General features: G+C 51.4%; 1 protein-coding gene across 1 annotated transcript; it reads right to left on the bottom strand.

Moving 5' to 3' along the window:
* Positions 1 to 4,330: 4,330 nt before the first annotated feature.
* On the bottom strand, positions 4,331 to 12,461 carry LOC134341117 (alpha-enolase-like). Its single transcript, XM_063038887.1, has 12 exons — positions 12,402 to 12,461; positions 11,786 to 11,879; positions 11,462 to 11,557; positions 10,907 to 10,965; positions 9,909 to 9,978; positions 9,689 to 9,822; positions 9,254 to 9,476; positions 7,638 to 7,835; positions 7,112 to 7,313; positions 5,473 to 5,581; positions 5,291 to 5,349; positions 4,331 to 4,672 (listed from the first exon to the last, which is right to left on the bottom strand). Exons 2-12 carry the CDS (start codon positions 11,868 to 11,870, stop codon positions 4,603 to 4,605), a joined length of 1,305 nt encoding a protein of 434 aa, XP_062894957.1. The 5' UTR covers positions 11,871 to 11,879; positions 12,402 to 12,461; the 3' UTR covers positions 4,331 to 4,602.
* Between the last annotated feature and the right edge of the window lie 1,057 nt (positions 12,462 to 13,518).

A 13,518-nucleotide genomic window follows, 5' to 3' on the forward strand; every position in this document is an offset into this window, starting at 1 on the left:
CGACTGCTAACCCTCCAGGCCTCTGGCTCCCTGCGCCCAGAGCTACTGGTTGCACCTGTCCTGGCCCTGTGAACAGTGTCAGCGTGACTCCAGCACCAAGGCTGCAGGCCATACCAACTCCAGTCAGAAGAGCTCCTGTCCATGGTGATGGCTGCAATCATGGGTGATTTTCTAGCAAAGGTTTCCTGGGCAGGCCTCATTCCCCTTCCTCTCCCCCCCACACCGTGCTCCCTCATTCCCTTCCCCTCCCCGTCACTCCTTCGTACCCCAATCTCCCCCTCCCCCCACGCTCCCTCATCCTCTTACTATCCCCTGCACCGCGAGGGTTGCTCATTCCTTCGCCTTACCCTCAACCGCTGCCACTCTCCCTCATCCCTATAACTGCCCCAACTTTCCATCATCCAATCTACCTGCCCCACCTCATCAATCCTTCACCCCCATTCTCCCTTATCCCCTCTGCCTGCCCCCACACCCTGTCCATTACTCTACCCTTTCTACCCCTCCTGTTGCTCAGGTAATGTTCTCTCCACTGGGCTGTAACTCTCACCTTTTAAATTGTTTTATCTGCAGTGTCTGAATGTAAATTATATTCTGGTGAGATGCTGGATAAAGTTAATGCTGAAATTGTTATCCCATGGCAAATAAACATGCAGTTGTACCTTTCTGTCAGCTTACATGTGATCTATTACCGCTGGAACCCTATGGAAACCGACTGTGGCTAATACTCACTGCTCATCTCTCATTCAGCCAAGGTGGGTTGGTGGTTTTCACGTGGCCCCAGGCTGCTCTGTGGGAGAAGACCTCAAGCCTAGTTGAGATAATTGCCTCATGCACAAGTACGGCGAGGTACAGGTAGGATGAAATCATACTTGCAGTGCCTTTGTAGGTACAAAGTTACAGACAGTGCATGAAGTTACATAAATATTATACCATACACTGGGGGCGGGGATAGACCACAACCGCAAGACCCTAGCACAGAAAAGACAGTGCCTGGATGGTTAGTCCATGGGTGGTATGGTAGCACCGTGGTTCACACAATCGCTCTGTCCTTGGACTGCATTTGTCGTTGCCTCACCGTGTGTTTTGATGTACATTACGAATAAAGCAAACCTTGCTGTGTCTCTTCGGTGGTGTAAGAGGTGCTTTAGTGTTCTGTAACTGAGGTAGGGGTGGGGTTGTGCAGCTCATTTCAGGAACCATAAAATATAGGAGCAAAATTAGGCCATTTGGCCCATCAAGTCTGCTCTGCCATTTCATCTTGGCTGATCCATTTCCCTCTCAGCCCCAGTCTCCTGCTTCCTCCCCTTATACCTTCATGCCCTGACTGATCAAGAACCTATGAACCTCTGTCTTAAATACATCCAATGACTCAGCCTCTACCACCACCTATGGCAACAAATTCCAGATTCACCACTCTGGCTAAAGAAATTCCTCCTCAGGACTGATTTGTCCTTGGTGGTGCTAGGCATTTGTTAAGTGGAGCTTGGTGATGTAAGTGGAGGCTGTTTCATGAGTGGATAACACTGGCAGTGGCAGTGTGATTAGATTGCAGCAGAACAAAACTTTGATTCGCCTCACTTTGTCTGCATTCTGGTTGCCAGACCATAGAAAGATAAGGAAGCTTTGGATATGGTACAGAAGTCCTGACAGGGATAGGGAAGATGTAGGGATATGAACCTAATAGAGGCAGGTGGGGTTAGCATGGGCAGACCTCAAGGTTAGCATGGGTGAGGTGAGCCAAAGGGCCTGTTTCTGGCTCTGTACACATTGATTCTAGCAGAAAGAACAAGACCATTCAGCCTAGAGGCTTGTTCCACCATTCATCAGCAGGCCATCCTTAGCCCTGAGTAGCTTGGTGCCCTGTCTGGAGGAATTCATGCAGTGGCCAACTGATTTACGATTCCAGTGCAGCAGTTTCCTGTCAGCGACCCAACGCTTAGCAATCCATGACCAGATACATCCTTACCAACCCTGCTGGTGACTCCGTCACTGTCTAGATACCATTTTCATGGCTGTTCTGCTTACAGTGGCATGCAAGTTTGGGCAGCCGTGATCAAAATTTCTGTTACTGTGAATAGCTAAGTGAGTAAAAGATGACCTGATTTCCAAAAGGCATAAGATGACACATTTCTTTAATATTTTAAGCAAGATTACTTTTTTATTTCCATCTTTTGCAGTTTCAAAATAACAAAAAAGGGAAAGGGCCCTAAGCAAAAGTTTGGGCACCCTACATGGTCAGTACTTAGTAACACCCCCTTTGGCAAGTATCACAGCTTGTAAATGCTTTCTGTGGCCAGCTAAGGGTCTTCCAATTCTTGTTTGGGGGATTTCTGCCCATTCTTCCTTGCAAAAGGCTTCTAGTTCTGTGAGATTCTTGGGCCTTTTGCATGCACTGCTGTTTTGAGGTCAATCCAGATATTTGATGATGTTTAGGTCAGGGGACTGTGAGGGCCATGGCAAAACCTTCAGCTTGAGCCTGTTGAGGTAGTCCATTGTGGATTTTGAGGGGTGTTTAGGATCATTATCCCGTTGTATAAGCCATCCTCTTTTCAGCTTCAGCTTTTATTATAGACGGTATGATGTTTGCTTCCAGAATTTGTTGGTATTTAATTAAATTCGTTCTTCCCTCTATCAGTGAAATGTTCCCCGTGCCACTGGCTGCAACACAAGCCCAAAGCATGATCGATCCACCCCTGTGCTTAACAGTTGTTGAAGTGTTCTTTTCATGAAATTCTGCACCCTTTTATCTCCAAACATACCTTTGCTCATTGTGGCCAAAAAGTTCTATTTTAACTTCATCAGTCCATAGGATTTGTTTCCAAAATACATCAGGCTTGTTTAGGTGTTCCTTTGCAAACTTATGACACTGAATTTTGTGGTGAGGATGCAGGAAAGGTTTTCTTCTGATGACTGTTCCATGAAGGTCATATTTGTGCAGGTGTCGCTGCACAGTAGAACAGTGCACCACCACTCCAGAGTCTGCTAAATCTTCCTGAATGTCTTCTGCAGTCAAATGGGGGTTTTGATTTGCCTTTCTAGCAATCCTACGAGCAGTTCTCTTAGAAAGTTTTCTTGGTCTTCCAGACCTCAACTTGACCTCCACTATTCCTGTTAACTGCTATTTCTTAATTACATTACGAACTGAGGACACAGCTACCTGAAAAGGCTTTGCTATCTTCTTATAGCCTTCTGCCTTGTGGGCATCATTTATTTTTAATTTTCAGAGTGCTAGGCAGCTGCCTAGAGGAGCCCATGGCTGCTGATTGTTGGGACAAGGTTTGAGGAGTCAGGGTATTTATAAAGCTTTGAAATTTTTGTCACCTGGCCTTTCCTAATGATGACTGTGAACAAGCCATAGCTCTAACAAGTAAATTTAAGGTCTGAGACCTTTGTAAAAGTTATCTGAAAACTCAAATCTCTTGGGATGCCCAAACTTTTGCATGGTACTCCTTTCCTTTTTCTCTCCCCCCACTCTAAAATTGTACAAAACAAAAATAATACACTAATCTTGCTTAAAATATTGAAGAATGTTTGATCTTTTCTTTATGACCTTTGGAGATCAGTTCATCTTCTACTCAGTTAACTATTCAGTTACATAAATTTTGACCAAGGTGCCCAAATTTTTGCATTGCACTGCATATTTCTGGCAGTGAGAATTCTTGTCACCTCAGCAATGTGGTGGGGCTGACTGACCACTGTCCTTTAAGTGAGGGGTGTGCAGCAACAACCATGTCACCCTCCAGATCAGCTTGCAACTGCAAATTCCTACTGGCTCCTCAGCCACCTGCTGTTGACTGCTGCTTTGGTGAGACCATAAATCACCACCAACACACTTGCCCCTGTATTTCCAGGTTGCACAGCCGCTCAAACTCAGTGAAAACAGATTGTTGGAAGCTTGAGGCTGGGCTGAGAAATGTTCAGTGACCTGAACCATTCCTACTTCTCCACAAGCAGCCCTGTATCCAGCAGTTTGTACAACGATTCCATCTTCACAGCAGCAAAACAGGCTCTGCTTTGTGTTTGATCACTGGCCTTGGCTGGCCTAGTTGGCACTTGGCTGGGAGCCCTGGCTGGCCCCCTGCTCTTCTCAACTTCTGGTCTTAGCCAGAGAGCATCCAGCAGCTGAGCCAGTGCTGGCCCAAGGTCAGCCACCCAATCTCCCCCCCCCCCCCCCCAGAACAGGTACTGCCCCAAATCTGAGTGGACGACCCAAGGGTCACTATTTACAGTATATGGCTGTGTGAGAGTCACTATTCAGTTTACAATGCAGGCATGTGAGGGTCAGTGTAGGAGGGTGACTGTTTACACAATTTACAACACAAGGCCAGAGCAAGCGTTACTGTTTATTTATGGTGTACAACGCACGACAGTGCAAGGATCATTGTTTATTCAGTGTACAACACTAGACAGAGGAAGCATCACTATTTTTCACGGTGTACAGCACACACCTGTGCAGAGGTCACCATTGCATATCGACTGATGGGTTGGAAGTGAAGAGGAAAGGGAAATACAGTAATTCATAATTCTGACAGTGGCCGACATGTCGGGTCTCAGTGAGCGTTAGCTGCCTTGTTGCTCCTGTCTCCCTTGATATCTGTCATACTACTTCTTCAAGGGCCGTCGGAAGTCACGCCCTGCAAACTTTGCTTTGGCTCCCAGTTCTTCTTCAATCCTGCAGGAAGCACGGGAAGAGTTAGTAAACATAGAACAGGCCCTTCGGCCCACAGTTGTGCTGAACCAGCTAAAGAGCAAACTACTAATCCCTCCATCCTTACATTCGTGTACCTATCCAAACATCTCTTAAAAGCCTCTATTGCCTCTTCAGATCGACCCCCAGCCTCCGCCACTGCAGGAGAACAATCCGAGTTGATTCAGCCCCTCATGATAGCACATGCCCTCTTATCAAGGCAGCATCCTGGTGAACCTCTTCTGCAGCCTCAACTCTCAAGGCTGCATTCCCCAACCCCAGGCAAGCAGGGACATTGACTCGGGTACACCAATATCAAAGGTTTACAGGTATATGGCCAAAGACAGGCCACTGGGACGAGTGGGTGAATCATGGCGAGCATGGATAATAGGCCGAAGGGTATGTTGACCCACAATGGTGAGCCAACTGCACAGGCATAGAGGAAACTACCCCTCAACACCTACCATGTATAGTTCCCGAGGTTGTATACAAAGAGGTTGGAGGCAGGGTGAGGGTGGGACAATGACAGAACACAGAACCAGCCTGTTCTCTAAACCCCCCACCCCCCCCCACCATACCCAAAAATCACCCTCTGAGTCTCACCTCATCAGCTGGTTGTACTTGGACAGACGCTCAGACCGACAGGGGGCCCCAGTCTTGATCTGCAGGAGAGAACAAGTTTCAGTGACCTATCAGAGACACTCTTCAGACAGCCCTCCCCCCTCTGATCAGTCAGCATGAATGACAAACGGAGCCACCCCCCACCACTCCAGGATCTGACTCACCTGGCCGGTGCACAAGCCCACAACCAGGTCAGCGATGAAAGGATCCTCTGTCTCGCCAGAGCGGTGACTCACCATCACACCCCAGCCACTGGTCTGAGCCAGTTTGCAGCTGTGAACAGAGGCAGTTGGTTAGAATGCGAGAGAGCGAGCCCTGCCCTACCTACCCCACTGGTATGGCACTCCAACCGGGTAGAGCTGCCACCCCAGAGCGCTGGTTCAAACCCACCACCGATGTGCAGACTCCAGTTAGACAGCATTCTACCCACTCCCCGGGGAGCTCTGGGTCCCTCCCAAAGACTGCTGTAAACTGCCCACCGTGTGGGGTAGAGTCTGCAGGAGTGGGCAGAATGGATTAGTGAAATGGGCGATTGTGGTCAGGACAGACTTGATGAGGTGAAAGGCATGTTCTCACATTCCATAGCTCCCTGGGACACTGCAGAGCATCATTAGCACAAACCCCAACCACTCAGCTACAGAAACCAGCCCTTCAGCCCATCTAGTCTGTGCCTGGTCCAATCAACCTGCATCTGGACAATAGTCCTCAATACCCATTTGTGTACCTATCCAATTTTCTCTTAAATCTTTAATCGAACCCGCATCCACCACTTGTGCTAGCAGCTTGTTCCACACTCCCTCCACCCTGAGTGAAGTTTCCACTCAAGTTCCCCTTAAAATCTACACTTTTCCCCCTTAACCTATGATCTGCAGTGTTAGTTGCACCCAACCTCAGAGGAAAAAGCCTACTTGCAGTTACCTCATCCATACCCCTCAGTTTTGTATACATCTATCAAATCTCCCAATATTCTCTCACACTCCAGCAAGTCCTATACTCATCCTTTCCCTAATAGCCCAAGTTCCAGCAACATCTGTGTACGCTGTAAAAGATCAACGTGGAGGCAGGTGAGTGAGGTTGGATCACCAATAGAAGGTTGGGTAAATGGGGCGTGGCTTGTTCAGTTGTGGGACGGTCAGATGCAGGGGAATGCAGTTACAGGAAGTATTGAAAGATAGGTGATATCCTGGGAGCAGTGCCCAAGTGTGGACCGTGCCACATCTCCATCTGTGCCAAGGAGAATGGAGGGATGGAGTTGGTAGCAGGGACATGTGTTTCTATATTTAACCCGTGATCTCTCAGGCAGCGGCAGTCAGCTGTAAGGAAAGGTCAGATGTCTCCAGGTCACTACTCCAAATGGTCGTGGCATTTCAAGTTGCATCTCATAACCCAAATTACCCTTTCCATCGCTGTTGGTTTCTGTACTCTTGTGATGGCTTCATTGATAACAGGAGGGAGCAGGCAATTCAGCCCATCGAATATTGCTAGCTTACTCATGCCCAGGGCTCATTTCCTCCAAAAATACACTCCTCATGGAAGCCCACACAAAAGCTCAAAGCAGAATGTGTGCTTGGATTCCCCACCTCCACAACCCCCAGACACTCTCCGATACCCCACATCCACACATGCAGATGCCCCCACAACACCTCTTCAACTCCACCCTACCCTTCTTGTCCATCTCCCCAACACTGATCCCAAGACCCCCTCCACATCCCACCACACTCATTCTTCCCAGCCCCCGCACCACAACTTTTGAAGCTGCCACCCAAAACCTTGACCCCCGATGCCCTTCCCCGCACCACTCACGCCTGGATGGACTCTGTAACCGTGCCAATCTGGTTCACTTTCAGCAGGAGGCAGTTACAAGCCCCCTTATCCACAGCCGTCTGGATACGCTTGGGGTTTGTGACAGTGAGATCATCCCCAACGATCTGAATGGTTGTTCCCTTAGTGAACTTGCTCCAGTTCTCCCAGTCATCCTGGTCAAAGGGATCCTCGATGGACACCACTGAGTGAAGGAGAGGGAGAGAGTCAGCAAGCAGAGCCCTATTTCTCTGTCCCAGCCCCATCACCCCTCCCGGTCAAAAGAGCCCTCGAAGGACATCACTGCGAGTGGGAGTGGGGTTTGGAAGAGTCAGGGATCAGAACCCAAAGACCCTCCCCCAGTCACAAAACCCTCACCTCTCCATCACCCTGCCCCGGGGCAAAGACCCTGCCATTGACCCCATAACCCCCACCCCAGTCACAACTCTTTCTGCCCCAATCACCCCCCCCACCCAGCCATGGCCTCCCCAACCCCCTTTCCCACAGTCACATACCCCCTCCCACTTACCCGGGTAGTTACTGACAAAGCTCTTGTACAGATCTGCCAGCTTGTCGCCTGAGATGTAACGGCTGGGGTCATCCGGAGACTTGAAGTCCAGGTCGTACTGCCCCTTGCGGAAGAACTCTGATGCTGCCACGTCCATCCCGATGACCACCTTGTCGGAATAGCCGGCCTTCCCGATGGCTGACTTCAGCAGCTCCAGAGCTGGGGAGATCCAGGTGGCTTTTAACACGAGCATCCAGTGGATCCCCTCACTGCCACCTCCAAAGAAACCCCCCTTAGCCCCAGCATCCTGTCAAACACTTCTCCCCACCCCAAACACAAGATCACTGATAACCCTCACCACAGCCACAATCCCAACCCTAATCTGAAGGGGGCAGTCAGAGCAAATCCCTGGCACCATTCAGAGACCAAAGTTCAGTGCAATGCCCAGACTGTTCCCGGAGACCCGGCCGGCAAATTCTCCAAGCGACACAAAGTTGTCCCTGATCTTGTTACCTCTCCAGTGCTAAATTGGGCCCTGACATTTGAAAGTGAAGGTCAAAGGCCATACTAGAGGTGCTGATAACAAAGGTCAGCTCACACACCCTTCCCACAGACTCGCAGCAGCTGCCCCGGAGGCTTGGCACACTGCCCACCAACAGCTGGTGCCCCTGCTCAGCAACGACTGGCCATCAACCTGCTCCATCTCAAAAGAGAAGCCGATAATCAGCGAGCGCTGTAGCGCTGATGTTGGGTCACCAGCTACCAGACGCATTCATTTCCAAAGGACTAAAATCTTTTTTAAAAGCTGAGGTTTTATGGGGTGGTGGCCAGACCACATTGAGATACTGAGAGTAATTCTGGGTCCTGCACCCAAGGGAGGATGTGCTAGTCCTGAGGTGGTTCATGAGAATGAAGCCGGGAATGAAAGTGTTAACAGGAGCGTTTGATGAATTTGGGCCCATACTCGATGGAGTTAAGGAAGATGGTTGGTGGGACACCATTGCACTTACTGGATATTGAAAAGTCTGGGTAAAGGATGTTTCCCATAGTGGGGGAAATCTAGTGCCAGAGGGCACAGCCTCAGAATTGAGGGACATCCCTTTAGATCTGAAATAAGGGCAGAGGGCAGTGAACCTGTGGAATTCATTTCACAGAGGTGCGGAGGGGGGTACATTTAAGGCAGAAATTGATAGGTTCTTGATTGGAAGGGGTTAGGGTTAATGGGGAGAAGGTGGAAGAATGGGTGTGCAGACTCAATGGGGCAGATGGCAGAATCCTGCACCCATGCGTAATGATCTGTGGTCCTGAGAACTGTGATCCATCAGCCAGTGATGGCTAGGAACTGTCCAACCCTGTCTGTCTGTAGCTGATTTCTGCTCTCTACCCCTTTCAGCAGCCCAGGTTCATCTGATGGTGCTGTAGGCCCCTGGGGAAGGTGCAAGTAGCAGGTCAGGGGAAACAACCCTGGACAACTTCATTCTGGGCCCCTTGGTGGTGGTGGTGGACGGATTTCTCAGTGGTTTGGGGAAAGATGGTGAGGACCCCTCATCTTTTGGCCACACCTTACATGTCTAATGGACCTGAAGCAGAGACTTTGAACAATGAATACCCCCACCTCTCAACAAAACACCTCTTACCTTCGTTATTCTCCAAGATGTTAGGAGCAAAGCCCCCCTCGTCACCCACGTTGGTGGCATCCTTGCCGTACTTGGCCTTGATGACGTTCTTAAGGTTGTGGTAGACCTCAGCCCCGATGCGCATGGCCTCCTTGAAGTTTGCAGCTCCCACTGGCAGGATCATGAACTCCTGCATGGCCAGCTTGTTGCCTGCGTGGGAGCCACCATTGATCACATTGAAAGCCTGCAAGACAAGAGGGTGAAGTGAGTCCAGCTTGTCTGCCAACCCAACGCCAGTAAGAAGCCCAGCATTAGCTTGCTGCTGACACAAGGCCAATGAGAACCTGCCTCCCATCCTGCTCTCATCAGCCTGCCTCACCCCGAGTTGTGATTGAGCCCCCTCCAACTGGATCTGGACATGTACAGGGTGGGGAGGTGACAGTGAAGAGCACTCACCGGGACTGGGAGAATCACTTCGGTGTTACCAGCGAGGTCGGCAATGTGGCGGTACAGAGGCACACCTTTCTCCTTTGCTGCAGCCTTGCAAACAGCCAAGGAGATTCCCAGAATGGCGTTGGCACCAAACTTAGCTAGGGAAGACAGCGACAATTACCATTGAGTCTGCAGGGTTAACACAGCAAGTAAAATAGGGAAGAGCGGGTGGAGCCACACTTACATTTGTTCTCGGTCCCGTCGAGCTTCAGCATGAACTTATCAATTTTCTCCTGTTCCACCACCGGCAAATTCTGTAGACAAAGTGGATGGTTAGATCTGACCCACCACGTTCCAGAGGGATTTCACAATGCAGCAAGAGCACAGGCCCATCTCCTGGACGGAGCGCACTTCAAAAACTTATTAAGTCAAGGACACAACGGGCCAGGGAATGCCCATTAATTCCCAAGGCAGCCTGCACACACATGCTGGAGGAACTCAGCAGGTCGGCCAGTATAGGAGAGGGGAATAAACAGTCAACGTTTTCGACCAAGACTGGAAATGAGGGATAAGAATAGGAAGGTTGGGGGAGTGGAAGTAGGTTAAGATGGCTGGTGGCAAGTGCGACCAGGCATGGGGGACGGGCGAAATAAAATGCTGGGAGGTGAAAGGTGGACAAGGCTGAAAGAAATGAGACAATAGAGGAGACTGGACCATGGAAGAAAGGGAAGGAAGGAGGTGAGGAGGCAAAAAAAAATGAGAGGGGAGTCAGAATTGGAAATGGAAAAAAGAGGAGGGGAGGGAAAAGCCTCAGCAATCAATGTTGAGGCTGGAGGCTGCCACGAAGGAACACAAGCTCTTGCTCCTCCAACCCAAGAGTGGCCTCTTCATAGCTGGAGACTGCTCAGTCGTTCCAGTCCCTCTCCAGCCTCACAGGCCTTCAGCAGCAGCCCAATACAGGGCACAGGCCAGGGTGCTGGCACGCCTGCAATCTTTGCCCTATGCTTCTGCAGGCATGGGGCCAAGCAAAGTGCAGAGGGGACATTCACAAGGATGATCCCGGGAATGAATGGAGTTTGTGAGAGAGACAGCTCTGCAGTCTGAAGCAGGATCTCATTGAAACTTACAGAATACTGAAAAGCCTACATAGAGTGGGTGTTTCTAATAGTGTGAGTGTCAAGGATCTGAGGGCATGTACAGGGACAGAGGACACAGACGGCAGTGAGGGTGTAGGGACATTACCTGTTTGATGAGCTCTGGGCCTAAAGTGTCATTGATGTGCTGTATGGCTTTCAGGACCCCTGTGGGAACAAAAAGACAGGTGAATGATGGCTGTCCGGAAGACGACAGCCAGCACTGCTTTCAGCCTGACACACAGTGCAGTGATCTCCTAGCAACCGGAGCAGAGGGGCTCAGACAGATGGCCTCTCTGCTCAGTGAGTGATTGCAACTTAATCCACAGCTCCAGACAGAATGAATGAGACAGGGCTGCAGGAGGGGGTGGGGAGAGGTCAAGCCAGTAACCTGCTGTTCACAGTGGAAAGACCACTGTCCGTCAGCTACCCTGGGGCTCAGCTGACCCAGTTTCAGGGGAATTGACCCCAGGGGGAGGGGGGCATTGTTACTCTGGCCGTGGCAGTGATCCAACATTCCCCCCCACCAACCACTGGATCAGCCCCAGCTACTCAGTTTCACACTCGTTTCATGGGGGGAGGATGGGGGTGGGGAGAATAGAGGGGAATAATGTTGGCCATTACCCTCCTGTTCCCAACTCTGAGCCTAATGGAAATTCCTTACCTTTGCCCAGGTACCGGGACTTGTCACCATCTCTTAGCTCCAGAGCCTCATAGATGCCTGTGGATGCTCCACTAGGTACCGCAGCACGGAAGTGGCCTGTGGGCCGGGGAAGAAGAGTAGAGAAAGAGGTCAGAACAGCCAAACAGATTTAACTATGGCCAGCTCCAGTCAGTGGCACCACCCCCCATGCAACCGTTCCCCCTCACCACCCTAGTCCCAGCCACCCTTACACACCGCCCCCACCCCACCACCATCCCCTCCTGCTCTGGAACCCTTCATCCACCCGCATCTTCTCCGGTCCCCGTGTCCCGGTGGGCAGCTCACCTTTGGCCGTGTACAGATCGACTTCGACCGTGGGGTTTCCCCTGGAGTCCAGGATCTCCCGGGCGTGGATCTTCTGGATGGACATCTTCCGTTCCTGCAACACATCGATCCGTTACCGGGGAAGGGAAGTACGGACGGCGGGGGGGGGGGGGGGGGGGGGGAGAAGAGAAAGTGAGAGCAGGGTACACCCCACCCCAGAATCTGGAGTGTAGGGTGAGGAACCCGTGGAGTCCCGCCACACCAATGGCCCAAACCCTCAGGAGCAGCCTGCCCGATACCGGCGGGGCGCCACCTAGGGCTAGCCGCGTACCAATGGGCCGAATAGCCTGATTGGAAACTACAAACACATGGATACAAGCCGGGCGGTATGATTGAATAACACACAGCATGAGAGAAAGGGGAAGCCGGACGAGCAATGTTGGAAGTGGCAGGAAATATTGGAGTTGGTGGGGAAGGTAACGAGGCCGAGAGCAGCATCTCATCCGCCTCCCCCTAGTGCGGTCTCAAAAAACCCTTACGGCCCCTCATCCTGTACATTCTCAGATACCTGGAGACCTCCGGAACCCACCCTCAAGTATCCCCGGGGAGAGCCCGTCCACACCCTGCAGGAACTAACCTGCCTCACCGCCGCTCTGCCGCTCGCTGACGCAGCCACTTCCTGCTCTGCATTTTAAAGCCTCCCGTCCACCACGCCCACCGCCGCGTCAGGGACCATCCACATTTTCCAACCGCTCTTTCGGGCGCTGTCTCCTCCACACACGTGTTCCAAATCGCGGCCCGCCTGTCTCTGCTTGCCGGCGCCGCTGAAACCCAATCCCCTCCACCCCACCGATTCCCACCCCCCAGCTCGCCGTCACTCCCTAACTCGGCTGCACTGACCTAACTTGGCCAAGCTTCGTTCCTCCAGATCGGACTTACGCTGACTCTTGGCCTCAGCACTGTCTCCCCTTCACCATTCCATCCTCGTCTTCTCTATAACCTCCTTCTCTTCTACCTGCACTCTGTAATCTCCTTCCCTCCAACTCTTCCTTTCTCCTGTAATCTTCCTCCACCCTCCCCTGTCATCCACTTCTCCCCTTACCCCTTCTTTACCCCCACCCTCCTCTCATCCACTTCTCCCTTCCCCTTCTTTACCCCCACCCTCCTCTCTCATCCACTTCTCCCCTTCCCCCTTCTTTACCCTCACCCTCCTCTCATCCACTTCTCCCTTCCCCCTTCTTTACCCTCACCCTCCTCTCATCCACTTCTTCTTTACCCCCACTCTCCTCTCATCCACTTCTCCCCTTACCCCTTCTTTACCCCCACCCTCCTCTCATCCACTTCTCCCTTCCCTTCTTTACCCCCACCCTCCTGTCTTCCACTTCTCCCCTTCCCCCTTCTTTACCCCCACCCTCCTGTCTTCCACTTCTCCCCTTCCCCCTTCTTTACCCAGCCTCCCTCCATAATCATGCCTTAAGTAACCTCAATCCCCTCCTCCTCCATCACCCTTTCCCGACCTACTCGAGAACGTAAGGAGCAATCCGCCATGGGCTCCGTCCCACACGTTCCTTCTCCCAGCCTGTTCACTGCAACCTTGCCTAACCCACGCTCAGAATCTTTGGGACAGAACCCCCATAAAACCGGGTAAGAAATTACGAAGGCCCACAACCCTGAGAAGAAACTCTTCCTCCAATCTGTATGAGACGGACCACTGAGACACGGGAAGAGGCAGCGGCCCATTCCGGAGCAGCATA

This window comes from Mobula hypostoma, assembly GCF_963921235.1.
Source record: "Mobula hypostoma chromosome 5 unlocalized genomic scaffold, sMobHyp1.1 SUPER_5_unloc_2, whole genome shotgun sequence".
NCBI lineage: Eukaryota > Metazoa > Chordata > Chondrichthyes > Myliobatiformes > Myliobatidae > Mobula > Mobula hypostoma.

Coding starts and splice junctions, on each gene's coding strand:
- LOC134341117 (XM_063038887.1), bottom strand. CDS start 11,870: ATGTCCATCCAGAAGATCCACGCCCGGGAGATCCTGGACTCCAGGGGA. Junction 9,823..9,908: donor CGACGGGACCGAGAACAAAT/GTAAGTGTGGCT, acceptor TGTCTTCCCTAG/CTAAGTTTGGTGCCAACGCC. Junction 7,314..7,637: donor CTTTGTCAGTAACTACCCGG/GTAAGTGGGAGG, acceptor TCCTTCACTCAG/TGGTGTCCATCGAGGATCCC.